Below are 19,971 nucleotides of genomic sequence, written 5' to 3'. Positions count from 1 at the left end.
GAAAGAGGAAAAACAGCAGAAGATATCGAGACTTTCATTTTTCACAGTTTTGTTATATATTCTTCCACTCTCGAATCTCACCTTTTTAGCTTTTCCACTACAAAACTCCTCGATTCTCCATCAAAGGTAAATTTGCGACTTAATTAGGTTTAGCAAAACGACAGCCTGATATCGTCTAATTGCACAAAATTTGAGTCCCTATACATGTTTTTTTTTTATAAGAAACCTACATGTAGAAATCAAAAGAAACTTTTACTACTACATTCTATGTCTATTTCTGATAGACACCATCCAACCATCAATAAAACATGCGATTTATTTACAAGGTCATTGCAATACTCCAGACGAGTTAACTTTCGAATCGCGAAAAAATTGAAATTAAGAAACTAATTAAGAAACCTTGGAACTAGGCCCTTATTATGAAATGAAAAATTACAACACAATGGATTTTGCAAACCGTCTCTGTATTTTAGTAGGATTGGCCGAGTGGTTCACTTTACTTTCAGCTATCAACAGCCCTAAGAATAAGGCTAGTTTCAAGTTCTCTCTCGAACTCACTTTTTTAAAATATTTTGTAGAGAATTATTAAACTTTTTGTGCAAGGATATCACACTGTGAAAGTCAATTGTTAGTTGGGTGAATGAGCATTGATATTTTACTCATCCAAAGCGTACAGTTACATAGTTATAAGAAAGTAAAATTAGAAATCAGGCTTGGATAGGTTATTGGAGAAACAAATAAGAACTTCTCTTAAGGATCTCAAAGCTACTAATGCATTCTCACAACACCTTGTATACTGAGACAGTTTACTTTAGCCCTTTCTTTGTTCTCTGCGTTTGTATCCCTAACAAATGAGGTGCGTTTCCACGAGATACACCATAGCAGGTAGTAGGCAATTTCCAAGTGAGTTGCTGAGGTGTAGGCGATTTCCAAGTGAGTCTCGGAGATGTAGGCAATTTCCAATCGAGTTGCTCAGGTGTAGGCGATTTCCAAGTGAGTCGCTCAGATATAGGCAATTTCCAAGCGAGTTGATGAGATGTAGGCATTTCCACGAGATTTGCTGAGTGTAAGCGTTTTCACGAGATAGCCAGGTGTTTCCACGAGATACACCCTAGGCGAGTTAGCGTTTCCATGAGATACGCAGACGTTTCCACGAGATACGTTTTACTAAGGGTAAGGATGGAAACACACGCATCTGGTTTTGGCCTCCCTGATACCAAACCTGCCATCCTCCTCCCCTTTCCCCAAACTCAAGTGTAGTTATGACATGAAACAAAAGAAATATACCTCTAACATTATCTGTCATTGTTGTTGTTTGCTTTCGTGTTGTTGCTTCAGAACCATGGCAATTTATACATCTCTGCCGCCTAGCAGTCTTTATTCGCAAAAAAATAAGAAACAATATAAATCTCGATGCACGGTAACTTGTGCCGCTTGATGGCGCAACGTTGAAAAAAAATTAAATTTACTTTCGGGGTCGGTGTTTGTAACGAAGTGCCAGGGCTATTTCTGCCTCGCCATCCTTATATCAAAAAGAGAGAAAAGAGCCCTGGGATCGAGGTTGATAAAACCCTATGAAGGCTCCAAATAAAAAATTCTGTGCAAGAGTGCAGAGGGGTTGGTTAAAAAAAACCTGTAGGTTCATTGCATCATATGTTCGCTCGCGAAATAATATTAGAAAAACTTTATTAAAGATTTTATTTTAAATTTTGTATAGTGGAGTTGTAAAATCAAAAATGCCCTGTAAGGTTTTAAGTTAGAAAATGGAATCATGTATACCCCATTTCTGCAAACAAAACAAAATTGTGCAGTCTGTTCACAACGCAGTTGTACAATCAAGAATGCCCGGTAACGTTTAACTCGAACATGCGCGTTAAGCCGAACTATATTTCTCGGTTCGCTGAAGGTTCGAGTTGCCGGGAGTCAACTCATTCTTGACCCTAGAGGTAAACTGGTTTTAATGTTAAAGAGCTCTAAGGACAAGATTGGAGTTAACTGTACGTTTTTTATTGGACATGCTAAGTTTCTCTTATGTATTCGACCGTGTTTTTAAGTATAATTGATTTCCTATAATACGTATAAATTCTTTAACTAACAGTTATTCTAGAACCAGTGTGTAATCTTTTAAATTAGAAAATTATAACTATATGCCTGCTAGTCTTTTGAGTGTTTTCTAAACATCGGTCTTTGGACCGGCGCTAGAATCTTAGTTCAAGCTTAAGTATGCCCCGCGAAACCATAAAAAGGGGTCATTTATCAAAGGTCCGTAAAATTGTACCATGCAATGATTGGTTGTTTAAAATTTGCCCGCCTTGGAAACCATTATTAATCCATAATGGATACTTTGTTTATTGCGAAAAAGCTGTAACTTCGCTTAGTTTAGTATAGCTATAGCTATACGTATTTTCTTAATTTTTTCTTGTCTCATGTTAGAAGAAATATAAAATCAACGAAACAAAGATACATAGTGTGGCTAGCTTATGGTGTTATCGTACTGTACTTAATTAGTGGCATTATTATTGACAGTAAGTTTATTTTATGGAATTTATTTACAATCTCCTTTATTTTTTCCAGATTTATATATTGAAAAGTATTTTTTTATAGTTCCATAGCCAGCTTACCTATTTTAGTTCTTATAGATATATGTATTATTATACTATTTGATAAGGCCCATAAAAATCCACTTAGGTAGAGAACAATGGAAAGATAAGATAAGATAATTTTATTAATCAAAAATAGCTGTACAGTTATAATAATTAAAAAAATTTTAATATGAAGAGAAAAAACAAACAAACTATTTTTGAAGGGAGACCTTACCTAATAGCAGAAGCTATGACGAGGATAAGGCCACCCTTGGACGAGTACAATAGACGGCACAGGACACCAGATAAATGAACCGTGTGAGAACAAAGGGAAAATTTGTTACAAATTAATAAGAGGCAATAAAATACTTCTTTAGATCACTTTTTAGACCAAAGTAATCTATGGAAACAAATTTTTTAGTCATTGATGTCTGTATCTTATTCCAGGATTTAATGGTGTTAAATCTAATAGAATTTTTACCAAAACAAACGGTATTGACAGTAGGAAGATTGATCAAGCCAGCCTTTTCTGCACGAGTGCTCTGGGCATGGTTGAAGTCAACCGCAAAAGTATTCTGGATAGTAGCAGGCATTTTATCATAAAAGAGCTTATGCAAAAACAGAATGTTCTGACACTGGACAATATCATTGAATTTGAGGATTTCCAGGTTGCCATAGATGATACTAGATGATGCTCTTCGAGATTCAAAAGTCATTAGTCTGATAGCAAAATTTTGTAAAACAGCAATACGATTAACATCAAGACTATTTGGTTGACCCCAAATTTGATTACAATATTGCAGGTGGGAATGAAAAATGGCATAGTAGACTAGGATAAGGACATTTTGAGGCACAAAATGACGAAGTTTAGCTAAAGCTCCATTAGCCCTCTTGAGCTTGGCAACAGTATTATTGATCTGAGTCTTCCAGCTTAAATCAGAATCTAATAGAACACCAAGATATTTAATAGAATCACTAGGCATAAGCCTTTTACCATTGATGAGAAGCCTAAAATCATAATTAAGAGGTTTATGTGCATGTTTAAATATAATGTATTCTGTCTTGCTAGCATTAAGAGAAATCTTATTAGCATTCAGCCAATGGCAGAGAAGCTTGAGGTCTAAATTCATTTGTTTGGCCAGTTGTTTCAAAGAGTCACTGAAATGCAGGAGGTTTGTATCATCAGCAAAGTGGTGTACCATAGAATAGTTAATTGCACAATTCAAGTCGTTTATATAAATTACAAATAAAAGTGGTCCTAAAACAGAGCCTTGAGGGACACCATGTCTGGTAAGATTATTTGCTGATCTAGCTCCATTTAAAGACACAAATTGTTGACGACGTATTAAGTAGGACCTAAATAAAGAGAGAGCATTACCTCGAATTCCATAATGATGAAGCTTTGTAAGCAGAATTTCATGGTCAACAGTATCAAAAGCCTTCTGGAGATCAATAAACACTCCACATGCATAATTTCCTTTATCAAGAGCATCCATAATTTTTTGAGAGATATTCATTAGTGATTGACAGGTTGAGTAATTTTTTCTGAAACCAAATTGTTGCTTATACAGGACATTGTTAGCTTCAAGAAACCCATACACCCGTTTATATATAAGTTTTTCAAATATCTTATCAATGTTTGAAAGTAAGGATATAGGTCGATAATTTGTAAGTTCCAATTTGGATCCTTTTTTATGAATAGGGATAACCCTGGCAGTTTTTAAATTAGAAGGAAAAATGCCTGAAGTAAAAGACAAATTTATAAGTTTAGAGAGTGGAACGGATAATTCAGTTTTAACAGTAGAAAAAATTTGGGCAGGAATGCTAAATGGCCCAGAAGATTTACCAAGGTCCAAGGAAGAAATACAATGGAGAACTTCAATATCATCAGTTGGTGAAAGAAACATTGAATTAGGAACAGAATCTTTTAAGTAGGAAGAGAAATGTTTTGATGTGAATGGGATGCCCATTCTTATATTGCCAGCAATTGATGAAAAATAATTATTAAAAGAGCTAGCAATTGTCACTGGATCAGTGACAAGTAAGTTATCAATGTTCATACAGGTTGGAGAAGCAGAAGCAGAAGAACGAACAGAAATTATATTTTTAACACCTTTAAAAATAGGTTGTTTAAGTGTTTTGCGCTGATGTCAAATAGATTGCCAAATTTGTTTACGTGTTGCCTCCAATGTATAAGATTTGTGCTTATGGCGAATGGTTGAAGAGATATATAGCTAGGGATTTTGGTTTTTTGATAATGACCCAGCTCTACAAAATTGGTCCTCATTTGCTTTCAGGTAGTTCTTAGTTTACCCACGCAGGAGATGATGTCTTTTTTTCATGTGTTTCCAAGTTATTCAGCATTGCACTTGAAAGTCCAATGCAATGGCTTTACTAATCTTAATAAACTTTCTTTTGATGCCAATGTGTCAAAATTGGTATATATATTACAGAACAATTTAATAGGTGATGTTTTATAGCTAAGACTTGTTAAAGAAAATTTTTAAAAATATAATCGACTTTGCAAAAGTCACAAACAGACACGGACACGAAAGTTGTGGAGTATTATATAAGTTAAATAAAGCTTTTTTTTACAATTAGCTTAGTTATTTAACTATAGTTTAATTTATTAGACTCTTCATGGACCTTTATTGAAGCTGCTCCTCCCATCAGAACCACCTCACCCTTAAAAGAGAAAAATATTTTGACATATGGTGTTGACTTTTGCAGTAAACTTTCAAAATTTGAAATTTATTTATTGGTAGCAAGGAGCACGTCAGAAAGAAAATTTGATGCAATGACAAACGTTGAAAATTTTTAGGTGATAAATCTTCAAGAAGTGAGGATTGTTTTGAATGTTTGCTTGCTGAGGCTTTGTGCAATGTAACAAACAGACTTTATACTGATAACACAATTAGATATTTTGCAGGCCATAAAATGTCAGAGCAGGCTGAAAAGGTAGGGAAAAAATTGTGGAAACTAGACAAGTGTACTTTGAATTTTTCTGTTTCACAGGCATAAATGCTTCTGAAATACTCTGACATAATGCATTATAAATGAGCTGATACTGTTGAAGATCTCGATACATTTTGTGTTGTTTTTGATTCTGGAAAGAAAAAATGTACATGTGAGTAACGCTTGTGTAATGCTTTTGATCAGAAGCCTTATGTTGTTTGGCAAGGAATTTCAGATGGATCACACAGATCATGCTTTTTTATGTGAAACTAATCCAGGAATATCAATATTTGGTATTGTTTGTAGCTTCTGAAATATTTCAACCCACTCAAATTAAATCATCTAAAACAATACAGGTGTTAGTTATGTTGATGATTTCAATGAAAAAATATTTTGTTTGAGTAAATCTGCAATACTTTTAATCAATGACTAGTAGTAGTATTTATTTTGTGTGAGATAACTGTATTTTACATTAAATAAATACCTGCAGGGAGACCATCATCATTCTCGGCTTAACGTCCGTTTTCCATGCTAGCATGGGTTGGACGGGGTATATTAATGACCCTCTTCCAATCTGATCTAGACTGTGTTAGATCTAAACTCAACTTCCTCTGTATCAAGTCTGTCCTTATAACCTCCTGCCAAGTCTTTCTTGGTCTGACTCTGGGCTTTGCCCCAGGAACTATCAAGTCTCTACACTTTCTTACCCAATTATCCTCCTCCATTCTTTCCAAGTGCCCCAGCCAATCCAATCTTCTTATCTGGATAACATCTTTAATTCTATGGAGACTTAGCCTGCTTCTTAGCTCATCTGAACTCTTTCTGTCTCTCAGACTGGCGTTACACATCCACCTAACCATTCTCATATCATTCCTTTCTAAATGGTCAAGATCTTCCTGCTTCACTGCCCATGTCTCACTACCGTACAACATAACACTTCTTACACAAGCCTCATACAACCTACCTTTTACCTCATTTGACAGGGCTCTGCTAGTCAACAAAGGAAGTAACTCTCTGAACTTTTTCCAAGCAAAACCTATCCTGCAAATAACACTTATTCCAACACCCCCTTCACCGCCCAACATATCACCTAAGTAACAGAAGTTCTCAACTATCTCTAACGAGCCACTGTTGTACATCATTAAAGCTGGAAATACTTCATTCTCTATAATCTCACCTTTGCAATGCTTGCATACAAACTGAATGTCAGCTCTTAACCTTCCACTAATACTACTGCACTTCTTATGTACCCAATGCTTGCAAGTCTGACAAAAAATTGAGTTACTACCAACCCCTTTTCTGCAAACTCCACAAGGCCACTTTCCAACTACAAGGTCACACTTGGCTGCAATGCTACTAATCATGACTTTAGACTTTGCTGTGTTCACCCTTAGCCCTTTCTCTTCTAGTCCTTTCTTCCACTTCTCAAACTTTTCAACTAATTCTTCAATCGACTCTGCTTTAAGAACCAAATCATCTGCATACAATAACTCCCATGGACAACCTGTTCTGAACTCCATCGACAGCGCTTCTAAGACTAGAACAAACAATAAAGGACTACGTACAAAACCCTGATGTACACCAACATTTACACTAAATTCATCACTAAGTGAATCGTTAATCCTGACACGACTTCTAGCATTGCTGTACATAGACTGTACCATCATAACTAGCCACTCATCCACACCTAATTTTCTCATAGCCCTCCAAATAACTTTACGTAGCACTCTATCAAAAGCTTTTTCTAAATCTACAAAGGCAAAGTAGAGATTCTTTCTCTATCGTAAATACTTTTCCTGAAGCTGTCTGAGTAAAAATATTGCATCTGTAGTGCCACGCCCTAGAACAAAACCAAATTGCATCTTATCTATATATCAATTCTTTCTCCAAGTAACTTATCAATTACTCTTTTAATAACTTTCGTTACTTGATCAACTAACTTAAACCTCTATAGTTACCACTTTCTAATGGATCACCCTTGCCCTTGAAACAATCCATTATTACACTCGACTGCCACTCACTCGGAATAGCACCATCCTTTATAATCTGATTAGCAAAACTTGTAATAAGCTCAACTCCAATATATCCAGATGCTTTTACCATCTCTTCAACAATACCTAATACTCCTGCAGCCTTGCTAATCTTCAATTTCCTAATAGCCTCCACTACCCATTCTGTCTTGATCTGCATAGCTGGCCCTTCTACAACATCATCATCAGACAAATTATCCTCATCCCAATCAAACTCGGTGTTAAGCAACCTCTGATAATAATTCTCCCAAGCTACCCTTTTCTCCTCCTCTGTGCTAGCCAAAACACCTTCATCATTACGTATACACTTCTCACCTACAACATCTTGATTAGTCTTCTTCATTTGCTTTGCTATCTCGAATACCTCATTGCGCTGGTCTTCCCTTCTCAACACATCTGCAAATCTGTTTCTCTCTGCTTCTGATTTTACCTTACGCACTGCTGTACGAGCACGACGCTTAGCTTCTAAGTAAATATTTTTACTACAACCTGACTTCCACTCTTTCCAAAGTTTCCTCTTTTTCTTTATACACTGGTCAACCTCATTATTCCACCACCAGGTCTGTCTATGTCTAGCTGGTCCTTTCGTCCACCCACAGGTATCATCAGAAGCTTCTAGAAGACAATTCTTCAAAGTAGTCCAAGTACTTTCAACATTGTCACTATCACATTGACCATTGTGGGCTAACTGCTAACTTTTGCACTAAATTGTCTTGCTACAATCTCTTCCTTCAGCTTCCAGACTTTTTAACGAGGCCTGTACTTTCCCTTGGCTTCTTTAACACTCTTCAAGATAATATCACAAACCAGCAACCTATGCTGGGAAACACACTCTTCCCCTGATATAACTTTCACGTCCTTCACCACTTTCTTGTCTGACTTTCTAACCAGGAAGTAATCTATCTGTGTCTTACAACCACCTGACTCATATGTTATCAGCCTACTCTGTCTTTTACTGAATGATGTGTTGCAAACCACCATGTCCGTTGCCATTCCAAACTCAAGCAATCTCTCCCCTTCCTTATTTCTGCTCCCAAATCCATAGCCTCCATGCACACCTCTATAACCTTCAGATGACTTCCCAACATGACCATTAAAGTCGCCGCCCACCATGACAAGTTCAGTGTCTCCAAACTTTGATGTGACTGCTATTAACTCATCATAAAACTTATCTTTATCTTCCTCACTGAGTCCACACTGTGGAGCAAAAACTGACAGAAAAGTGACAATCCTATTACCTATCCAAAACTTTATCACTATAATACGACTATTAACACGCATAACATCTATTACTTTTTCTACCAACTTCTCTGCAACGAATATGCCAACTCCTCCATATCCATCACTATTACCAATCCAAAAAAGCTTATACCTTGCCCTCCTACCTTCCACAAATCTCACTGTAGCTCCTCTCCACCTGACTTCCTGAACACAACACACATCAACAGATCTACGTTCTAACATTTCAACTACTTCACCTGCTCTACCTCTCAGAGTACCAACATTACACTAGCCATCCTCAACCTAGTGTTATCTACCTTGAAATGTGATAACTGGGTAACAGTCTGACGATGCTAACACCTGAGATCTGTCCTACCGTGCGCCACACCTTCATTCCTTAGAGTTCCAGCCCCGTTTACGCAAATTGTCTGATCAACTATTCTTACAGCCATTAATAAAGAGTTTTGGCATTGTTTTACAGCTGGATGCCCTTCCTAGCGCCAACCGTTTACAGACTGGACTGGGTGTTTTTTTAAGTGACACCATCACTATGTGGCATTTCATGGGACTTCCACAATCGCCCCTTTAAACTAAGGTATAGTGGAGGACGTTCCACTCCTCTCTTGTCTCTTAAAGAGACCCTTCACCCATCAGTAGTATAAATAAGGTTATGTCCACCTATATAAGATCAAGTGATTGCAATAAGCAGTATTAAACTACAAAAAAATTTTGGTAAAATTTTTTTTGTGTTATAACAATCCAGAAGATAAGTTTTGCAGACTTTTTTTAGTTGTTTTAGAGTGAGAGAGGGTAGGTCATATTGGTGAAAGTGTTGTTGGATATTGTTCCAATTAAGAATAGATTGGTAACGTGTAGATTTGAGACCAAATGAGATAGTCCTAACAGAAGGTCTAGCGAGTTTAATGCATTTACTTCTTGTTGAATGATAGTAGACCAATTTAAAAATATCACAAATATTACCTGGAGAATGCAGATTTATAATATTGAAATTTAAATTATGTTGAGAAAGAGTAAGAATGTTAAGATTAAGAAAAATAGGATTTGATGGTTAGTTAAAATTAGATTGGGCAGCTTTTTGTAAGCGAAAAATTCTACATAACTTTGAAGTGAGACCCCACGTTTGTGGACTATAAGAAATATGAGAAGAAAATAAGGCATGGTAAATTGAAAGTAGGATATCCTTAGGCACATAATATCTTAGTTTGCAAAGAGCTCCATTTGTATTTCTTAATTTATTGCCAATATAAGATATGTGAAAATCCCAATTCATCTATTAATATACCTAGATATCTTACATGAGATGAAAATTCAAGTTTTTTTCATTTAATTTCAACCTTGTATCATAGTTGACTACTTTATTTTTTTGCCCTAATAGAATCAGTGTTTGCTGCATTTAATGCTATTTTGGTCCATAGTCTATATTTAAATGCTTCTGCATTTTTTTAGATCATGGTTAGCATATTATGAGGGATATTTATTCTTAAATGGATCTTGTATTCATATATTGTATTTTGTTGATGCTTTGCAGGTTCAATCACCAATGTTCCAAAGCAGCAAACTGTTGATTCTTTTTTTTTGAAGCGCTAATACAGATAATCAAAAAAAAAAGTTACCAGCTATACATAAACATTAGGAAGATGTTGAAGTTGGGAGGAGAGCACTCTTTGTGTAGAAAGCTATTCGAAATATGCTGAAAAACCTCTGCAATTTGTGCAGACATGACCAGTTTTTTAAAATAATGCAAGTAAAAATTTGTACTATGTGACACAAATTTAAAAAAAAACTTTTATTTTTAATGACAAAATTATACACGTTAGGTGTAGAAAGGTTAAAAAGGGGACAGATTGGATAACTACAGAATGCTTAACAAGTACTGCATTTTTCTCTGTAGAGCAAGGTATTCTTTCAAATTACAATGGAAGGGCATTGTCAAGTTATCAAGTATTCACCAAGTTGCATTAATAGGCATTTTAAAATGTTACAGGGAAAAATAAATAGTTTGCTTTAAATAAGCTGTTAGTGATCGGAATAACCTGTGAACAAGTTCTTTATCATTAGCAAAGGAACAAATTGCAGAGGCTATGTTAACAGTGACTGATGACAATTCAGGTGGTATGAAATCTTACCATAATAATTAGTTTAAAAGTTTTACATAATGAAATACTAGAACTGAGTTAGTCTTGTAAGAACTTGTTGCAAGAAGACAATAAAGAAAGTATCAGACTAATTAAAAATCATTTGCTAAAAGGAAAAAGTGAGTACAAAAATAATCTTTTTAAAGTTTAATGCTACAAAGGTTAATAAGTGTGAAAGCAGGAAGCTGGAGAAAATTCATGAGTTGATCAAATTGAATACAAATTTAAATTTAAGATTGGGCAGAGAATACTGCTGTGTGAAGAAGGGTACATTATTATGAAACGCAACTTAAAAATTTTAATGCAAAATCTTTAATTGACTTGAAAACGTTAAAGACAATTTAGAGTTTTATAAGAACTTAACTTGTGAACTACAAGAGCAAGTAGACAACTTAGACACTTTATTTTTACAAACATTCAAGAATGAAAAGTACACCGATAAAGTAATCTTTGTGTTGTATAAATTTTTAAAAAGAAACATCAACAATTTATTTTAAGAAAACTTGATAAACTTCCTAAAAAAAATTAATGGTAGAATTTTGATTATGATGTTCTCCCTGAAAAAACGAAGGGAAAGTATTAGCAGAACGCATCATATGTGGATTGCATGTTTTAGCTACACAATTAGGTATTTCTTCTTTATCTTTCTATTCACAAAACCTTTAAAGCTGTTATCTCAAATAATTATTTATTTGATGTTAATGGTATGCCGTTGTTAACTTTGCAGTATAGTTTCTATATTTTTTTAAATAATAGTTGGAAATAGAGATGAGTTATACTTGAAATCTCCTTATTTCACTATCCTATCTTATTATTCTCAAGACAGTTTGATTATATTTCTTTTAGCAATGTAGTAATGAAAGTTTGAATGTAGAATGAAATTTTTCCTTAAAAAATTATTTTATTGAATTTTATTTAACCTTAATGAAATGGGACCGGATGCTTTGCTTTCCATAGGTACCCATAAGATCATGGGGAATTTAGAAAAAACTTGCGACATGTAAATATTCTTTTTTCTTTGAACTTTCACAGTTGACTAGCTGTACACAATATGGAAAAGGTCACTACAAAGTACAGGGTAACTGCCTACCAAGTTTGCCTTTTTTAAAAAAAACTTAAACATATATACTCATCCTTTTGCAAATACATTGTGTAAAAATTACTTTTTTTATTTTTTTAATTAATTAATTGGATACATTTAAAGTCAAAGTTAAAAAGTGGGCAAAGTATCTACAGGTTACAGTGTAACTTATAATGACTTCTGCACAATTCTGTTGTCGGATACCCTTGAAAAAGTCACTAAATTTCAGTTTGAACAGGCAAATACTCAACATATGCAGCTTTTTTAAAAAATTGAGAAAAACTAATTGAAACATCACTTTGCTTGAATAGCATTAAATAACGTTGAATGTTTTTTTTCTGAATGAAACATACATGAATAATTTAAACCTTTTAAAATGATCCAAAATAAGAACTAAATAGAAAATCTAATAGAAATTAATAAAACTTTATAATTGTTTTATGTCATTATCATCAATTGATTTGCTCAAAACACATGCTATAAATGTGTCCAAGCAATGGAAAAGATTAGTAACTTGGATTTTGATGTCAGTAATGACCCATGAATACAGGAAAAAATATTTTAAAATTTATTTAATCTAATTTAAACCTGTTACTTGTTAAATGTAGAGTTGATCAAAAGATTATATATTAGATCACAAGCTTTTGAGACTTATTAAAGTTTTGAAACACGCAAATCTTTTCAACTTTGTCCAATTTTCTTTCTAGGTGATCCATACGTGCTCAATTAAATTGGTAGTTATTTCCATCTGTTGGCCTCAGACTTACAATTGAAATGTATTTAGTTCGCCTCAGACTTACAAATGAAATGTATATAATGACTTTAATAATGTTGATATATCTTTTGGTGTTGATCCATTGTTTTGACATTAAAATTTTTACATTAACTTAAAGCTAGGTCAACCCACCTGTTTTGGAAAGGACATTAATAAAAATTTTAACCCCCATATCTTCTTAACCTTTTTATCAAAAGCACATGTTTTTTTGAACTATATCAACATTTCTAGCTTTACCTAATGAGGCAACGGGTTCACACATTTCTAAAAAAATTTTCATATTAATGAGTCATTGCTGACATCATCAAAATTCACTTGACGAATACTTTTCAATGTTGTTCTGCCAAATTGTTTTTTCCACAGGCTACTTATTAACTATATTATATAATAAAACTCTGTTGTTTTAGATTTTGCAAGAATATGCAGAGACATTTTTTATCAAATTATTATAAGTTTTTATCAAATTATTTTAAGTAATAAAAAACTTAAAATAAACAATAGAGGCAAAAATTTCAAAAATGGTATTTGCTTTTGCTTGAGATTGCTGGTAAATATTATCTTATATTTAGATGGCATTTTTTAGTTCGTCTAAAGTAGGAGCTGAAATAAAGGCTCTTCGAGAAAAGTTGCACCACTTAGAAGTGTTTGACATCCCCTTGAGTGTGACATCAGAACTTTTGGGGGAAGGCTCCTCTGCAGTTGTTTTTGAATATACGCTAGGAGGAAAAAGAGGTGCATGCAAAAAACTCAAGAGGAAAGTGTCCGAGAAGGCTATGTTAAAGGCTGCGAATTCTCTGCTTGACTTAAAGCATGAGAACATTTGCTCTTTTCATGGATATTCCACCAGACCATCAGCAATAATATTGGAGTATTGCTGTGTTGAGCTAACAGGTGAGTTTGATATCTTTGATTCCCAAAGTTTCACTATTTTATGTTGTTTTTACATTCTCTGGATTTTATTATTAAAACATAATTTTTTTGTTAATTGGAAATGGTAATACATAAGTAAAGGCTTTTTTAAATTGATAACCCTTTTTATTTTTATTCTGTTAACATCTGTCCTAATTAAAATTTTATCAACTTGATATATTCCATAGGGCAAATTACCAAGTCCATTTGTCTTAACTCTAAGTTATGATTTGTTTCTTTAGCATATGTTTTTCACAAATTTAAAATTTTTAGACTTAACGTCAGTTGGAAATTTAAAAAGATCCTAAATTAATGTTTGAAAGAAATTGCTCATTGCATAGCTATTTATGAAATATGTACTAGGCAAGAAACTATCAATTTCATTGGCAAAATTCATATAATTCTTTGCCAATGATAAACTGGTTATGATGTTTGATTGTCATGTTATAATTTCACAAGGTGTAATTTTTGTTAGGTAATGACGGCACTTCAATAAGGGCACATAATATGAGGGAATTATTAAATTACTTCAATGATTATGAATATTTTAATTTTGAAGAGAGGGAAGATTACTGCAGACAAGCAAGCAGTGGTCTAAATTTTTTGCACTCCAAAAATATTATTCACATGGATATCAAACCAGCAAATATGTTGGTGGATGGGACAAATGAAAAAATTGTGGTAAAGCTGACAGATTTCAATGAGTTGTCTATCTTCAAAGATACGTGTGTTACCACAACAACATCCATAGGAAATGGAAAGTCCCTTAAAGGTAAAATTTGTGTAATTAAGGTGTTGCTCCATTCATAACAGTTTAAATAAGCTTTTTAGTAATAGAGCCACCCTACGATCTTGACATTTATTCTTATCTCTTATTTAGTTTTATTTTACTACCACTTTTGATAAATTAGGTGAAATGTCCCTGTAATGTCTTTGTAGGAACTACTTTGGCTTATGTAGCCCCAGAACTAGTCTGTGGCATTACAACAAAAACAAAATATACTGACATCTATGCGTTTGGTATTTCAATGTTTGAAATACTTGGTGACAAGGAGCACCCATGGGAAGGTGTTTTGATACCTCATGAGTCACTTTTAAAGACTGCAATTGAAGCAGGTACTAGACCTGACATTTCATGCATCCATGGTTTGTATGCTGATCCTTCTAAGATTGTCAACCTGATTCAAGAATGTTGGCAATTTGATCCTAATGTCAGACCAGATATACAAAAGGTACTTCTCATTCTGCAGTGGTTTTCACTGTCTTATTTAAATATGAGTTTTTTTTTCTTTTCTATTGAATGTTGTAAAACTAATTTAATAAAATGTACATAGGTTGTAGATGTTTTGAAAATGTCAGACAAAGGCAAGACTTCGAATGTAAGTTTTTAAATAAATGTCCAACTCACCGGGTTTTCTTTTGAGTTGTTACTTGTGTTTTGACTCTGTTAGGTATTCAGTATACGCCTTTAAATTTGCATAACTGTTTACTAGGAATTTTCATGAAATGCTTCTTTCTATATTCCTTGTTCTACTTGCTAACTACAGTAGTTAGATTTGTTGCTTATTATGTCTTTACTTGTCATTGAAAATGTGTCGCCACCAACGAAGTGTTTCCTAACAACAAAGAAATAAACATTCTTGTAATTCTATATGAAAGAATTTGTCAAGTTCATTGTTTCAATATACATGTCATGTGAACATTTTTACTGTATTTCAGAAGAACTTCATACTATGAACTGTCTGTCCTAAATACTTACATTAAACTCGTAGGCACTTTTATTGCTACATATTTGCATTCGCTATTTGCGTTGGGGCATTACTATATTTGTTACTGAGGCTGCTTATGGACATATTTATTTTATTTACAAGCTATTAAATTTCAGTAATAAAGAAAATTGACCTGCATAATGAATTATTTTTTTAGGATAAAAAAAGGATTGTTAAAATTGAGAATGATAAATATGTTGAAGCTACTGATCAAGAATTCTTGGAAAAAAAGGTAATGCTCTAGTTGTACAAATATAAGTTTGTGATTGTGCAAAATTTCAATGGCAATTACTTTATTTGGAGAAACTTTCGCGAATGAAGAAATTCGGAAAATTCCGCGAGATTAACTTTTTACGAATGAAGTATTTTGCAGTTAGAAAAAACTTCTAAATTCTTAGCATAATTGAAAATGTTATAAATTTTCTTTCATGAAATAAGATTTCTAAGTATTTTGTGCGTTTTTGGTGAAAAAAAGATAAAATAGCTTACAGGATAAACTTTTGCGAATGAAGAAATTCGGAAACTTTCGCGAGATAAAGTTTCGCGAATGAAGAAATTTTAACGAGATAAACTTTCGCGAAAATGTAGAAAAATCGCGAATTCGCTCTCGTTTCGTTTCGTTCTCGAATTCATTTCTCTCGCTAAAGTTTCTCCAATTAAAGTATCCACCAAACATACAGATATTTTAAGCAGGAAGAATGTCATAATCCTCTAACTACAGAAAAGTTTGATTGTATGTTTTTAAAATTAAACAAAGTTTAAGTGAAGTTTTTGTTAACGTCGCCCGACTGATCCTGCACATGTGTCTTCCACTTCAAAATTTGAGATGAGTTCAGATTCTATTATTGTATGTTAAAAAAAATCTTATTTAAAAATTTAACAAGTTTTTTGACTGTGTTCTTGTTTACTTAGGTTGTTAATGCCGATAAGCCTGATTGCTTAAAGGATTTTTCAGCGCGAGATAACAGTTTAAGTATAAAACAGTTTAACCAGGTAACCTTAACTTATAATTTTAGGTTATACTTCAGTTCATTGATAAATTTAATGAGAAAGGTGGATTGAAGTTCAACTTATCCATCATTAAGGAGTTCACAATTTTGTCCGTTTTGCTTAAAGGTGTAAAATGATGTTGGACTTATATTATGTAGCTTAAAAATTTGGTTAACAAATCTTTTTAAATTTTTTTAAAAAGCTCTTTTCGTTCTCAAGATATTCGCATTTAAAGAATTTTAGATTAAATTATGCTGCATAAATTATGATGTCATATTTAAGTAATGCCAAATTTTGACATTTTCTGTCATCAGTAATTTTAGACCTGTTAAGGGATGTGCATTTAAACTTTATCAATGCATAAAGGTGAATTGATCAACATAATTTTTTTTGCCAAAATGTCGGCTGGTTCCAGGCCTCCAATTTTTTTGCTAATGACCCAATAACTCGGAATCTGCTACTTTGTTTCCAATGACATTTTCTGCATAAGCTTGTATAGGTCCTATATGTTTACTCACAAAATTTTATTGGAAACCGACATCCAGATTTTAAGCTACGGGATCTCCAGAAAAAGATTAAGATAGAGGTTCATTGTAATAGGTTTTTTATGCTTATGTAAACCAGTGTTCTTTTTTTCAGGATGCTGTTGAATGTAGTAGTACGTATCATTATGTTTCTCAGCTTTTTGATTTTTTACTTATTACAATCGTGAATGAATTATATTGAACAATTTATTGGAAACCGAAAAGTAATTCGAGAAGATGATACAAACATTTATTGTAAAAAAAAATATTTATCAGGTTTTTTGATATATACAATATATGCATTTTAACTGGAAATGTGGAGTAAAGTACATTTTTTTAACTTTCCTTTAGTTCCTGGAGTTGATTTTGCATGTGTTGAGAGGTGTGAGGTTATAGGTGGTAATTATCAGATTTCCTTAGAACCAGGTGTGTTGGTAAAATTGTTCCAAACTTTCTAAGCAAGTTGAAAAATGGAAAAGCTATATTAGCATTATAATAGCTCCTCTTGTGTGATCTTCTTAAAAAAGGACCATTGACTATAATATGTACCATTACTCCCAGAACACTGTTGCCACATTAAAAATAACTGACTGTTTCGCGTTTTGTCATAGAAACTGAACAGGTTGAGACATTTCATTCTTCTCTGGTAAGTCAAAATGTGTGGACAATTTTGCGGAGACAGAAATCTTTGTATTATTATCGCGCTATTTTAAAATTGTCGTAACTTAATTTTTGTTTGTTGAAAGACGAAAGTAATTTATTCTTATCGTGTCGACATGCAATTGCAACGAAGTCACATAAAAAGTGGTTTTTACTGTGTCTCACCAACTTTTCTATGCTTATCTAAAACATCGTATTATTTGTCTTATTTTCTTCTTTTTTAAATACTAGAATATTGGAGGACCCTTTATATGTGAATGCAAAAGATCGTTCATTGTAAAATCAATGTACCAGATGCATTTAAAAAAGTGCATAGGGGTAGTTTTTTAATTTATGCTTAAATTCTTTCACATTTGAATTATCAGTGATCAATTTGTGTTTAAACATTTAAGTTGTAATTTATTAAGTATTTAGTAAATAATGCTTTTATTTAGGAAAAGGAAAACAGAAATGAAGAAGGAGCACTAAGTAAAGAAAAAGATGAAAACAAGAGAAAAAAGGAGGAATATAATAAAATAGAAGATGAAGAAAAAGAAAAAAGGAAAGATAGAAAAGAAGAAAAGAAAAATGAACAAGAAGTAAGAACACTAGTAACTAGCCTAAGTTCCATTCCTGGAAAAAGCACAATTTAAATATGATCTTTTCTTGATGCATTAAAAAGTTAGGTTTAACTTTCAATTGATTTATTTCTTATGATAAATTAACATATTGTAAACATGATAATTTTGACGTACATAAGGTAAAGATCTCTTTTGAAGTGGTAACATTTACGCTGTGTATTTTGATTATTCACAATTTATATCAGTCAAATAGGCTGATTTATAATCTGAAACGTTATTAAATTACCGTATATTTAAAATTTTGAAAGGAATAAAAATAGAAAAATATGGTGAAACATAGACCCACTTTTCATTTTGTGTGGTTTTATTATACTGGTTATTTTAAGGTGATGATATGTGATAATTCAAATTTAAATTAGAAGAGCATATCGGGTGAAGATCAACTTTTCTAAAGAAGTAAAAAAGTCTCTGTTATTCTAACTAGTTGTCTCAATTTTAACTTTTTTTTTGAAATGCCACACTTTGTATTTGTGAACATGTTTAAATATTAAATAAATTTGAAATGGACAAATTTTTTATACTACTATAATCGTTATTACTGTTACTATACAATTATTAGTTGCTAATATATAGATACTAAATATATCATTTTTTAGGATGCCATATCTACAAGAGATTCTCCCTCCAGCTATAAAGTAAGTTATTATAAGATGTCACAATATAGTTTCACGTATTAAACTTAGGAATAAATATAGAAAAAAGGACGATACCATCATAGTCATAAGAAAAAAAATAGTATGTTGGCCTGCGATGTTCCATCATTTAGCATTTAGCTAATTATTAATCTGTTGCACAGACCTCCTAAAGTACACCAGAACTTCGAAATGACTAATTAGCATTCGAAGGTCTTTTTTACATTTCCATGGTATGGTTGAGATTAAGGTCCAACATGCAAATTATTGAATAAAGGTGCAATACCAACAATTTTCCACAAAGAGTATATCAACACCAAAGCCTTTCGCACGTTTGATGGCTGACCATTGAGAAATGCAAAGAATGTTTACTTTTTCATATCAGAGTTTTTTAGCAAAACGGATGGCTATCTTCGATCGCCTGAATGTCAAAAACACTATTGAGTGTATATTGAAGCAAACCCCCCTTCTAAAACATAAGAATCAATGTCTGTTTTGTTTGGTTAAATAATTTCCTTATTTCACGCGATGGAAAGGATCCATAGATATAGGTGCAGGATTTTCTTCTAGCCATGGTATTGGTACCATATTTGTTTTATGGCAGACACATGAAGCATTACGAATAATATTCCATTTCTTTAATGAGGTTTCTAAGTTTCTTCTTCAAAATGATGTTCTATGCTTTCTTTTTGAAATGTTTTGTCAGGATGATATGGAAAATTACTTTACCAGACCGCATGGTTTTGGTCATTGACGGGATAACCCATCTGTGAAAGATGTAGGCTGCAGCAACACCTTAAAATGTCATTTTTAACTGTTTGTTCAATTGTTAGTAATGTTTGAGGTGCTTTTGGAGTGTATATTCTAATTGATCACCCATACGTAGGAATTAAATTAGTGGAAAAGTCCCTTCTTTTTACTTCTTCCCAGCAATGGGTGATTAAGAATAAATAACAACTCAATATGGTGATATTGGTATTCTCGCTTCGTTAACTTGGCAAAGCACATATACAATACAGTATACTCGCCTTGTTGGCTTGGCAAAGCACATATACAATACACCTCGC

At 33.1% G+C, this 19,971-nt stretch overlaps 1 protein-coding gene across 1 annotated transcript; it reads left to right on the top strand.

Moving 5' to 3' along the window:
- The first annotated feature begins 2,338 nt into the window (after positions 1-2,338).
- On the top strand, positions 2,339-19,024 carry LOC130648742 (mitogen-activated protein kinase kinase kinase 7-like). Its single transcript, XM_057454821.1, has 13 exons — positions 2,339-2,525; positions 13,370-13,691; positions 14,185-14,481; positions 14,649-14,941; positions 15,044-15,088; positions 15,636-15,710; positions 16,391-16,471; positions 17,108-17,126; positions 17,344-17,418; positions 17,604-17,638; positions 17,884-17,970; positions 18,087-18,230; positions 18,869-19,024. The coding sequence occupies exons 2-13, from the start codon at positions 13,370-13,372 to the stop codon at positions 18,947-18,949; spliced, it is 1,554 nt and encodes a 517-aa protein (XP_057310804.1). The 5' UTR covers positions 2,339-2,525; the 3' UTR covers positions 18,950-19,024.
- Positions 19,025-19,971: the final 947 nt, after the last annotated feature.

Source organism: Hydractinia symbiolongicarpus, chromosome 7, assembly GCF_029227915.1.
Source record: "Hydractinia symbiolongicarpus strain clone_291-10 chromosome 7, HSymV2.1, whole genome shotgun sequence".
Taxonomy (NCBI): Eukaryota; Metazoa; Cnidaria; class Hydrozoa; order Anthoathecata; family Hydractiniidae; genus Hydractinia; species Hydractinia symbiolongicarpus.
Note: the sequence above shows the minus strand (reverse complement) of the source record. Positions and strands in the feature narration are given on the sequence as shown.

Excerpts from the sequence above, each read along its gene's own strand:
- LOC130648742 (XM_057454821.1), top strand. The coding sequence starts at position 13,370 with ATGGCATTTTTTAGTTCGTCTAAAGTAGGAGCTGAAATAAAGGCTCTT. Across the intron at positions 13,692-14,184 it reads TTGCTGTGTTGAGCTAACAG|GTAATGACGGCACTTCAATA; the intron begins GTGAGTTTGATA and ends AATTTTTGTTAG. Across the intron at positions 15,089-15,635 it reads ACAAAGGCAAGACTTCGAAT|GATAAAAAAAGGATTGTTAA; the intron begins GTAAGTTTTTAA and ends TTATTTTTTTAG.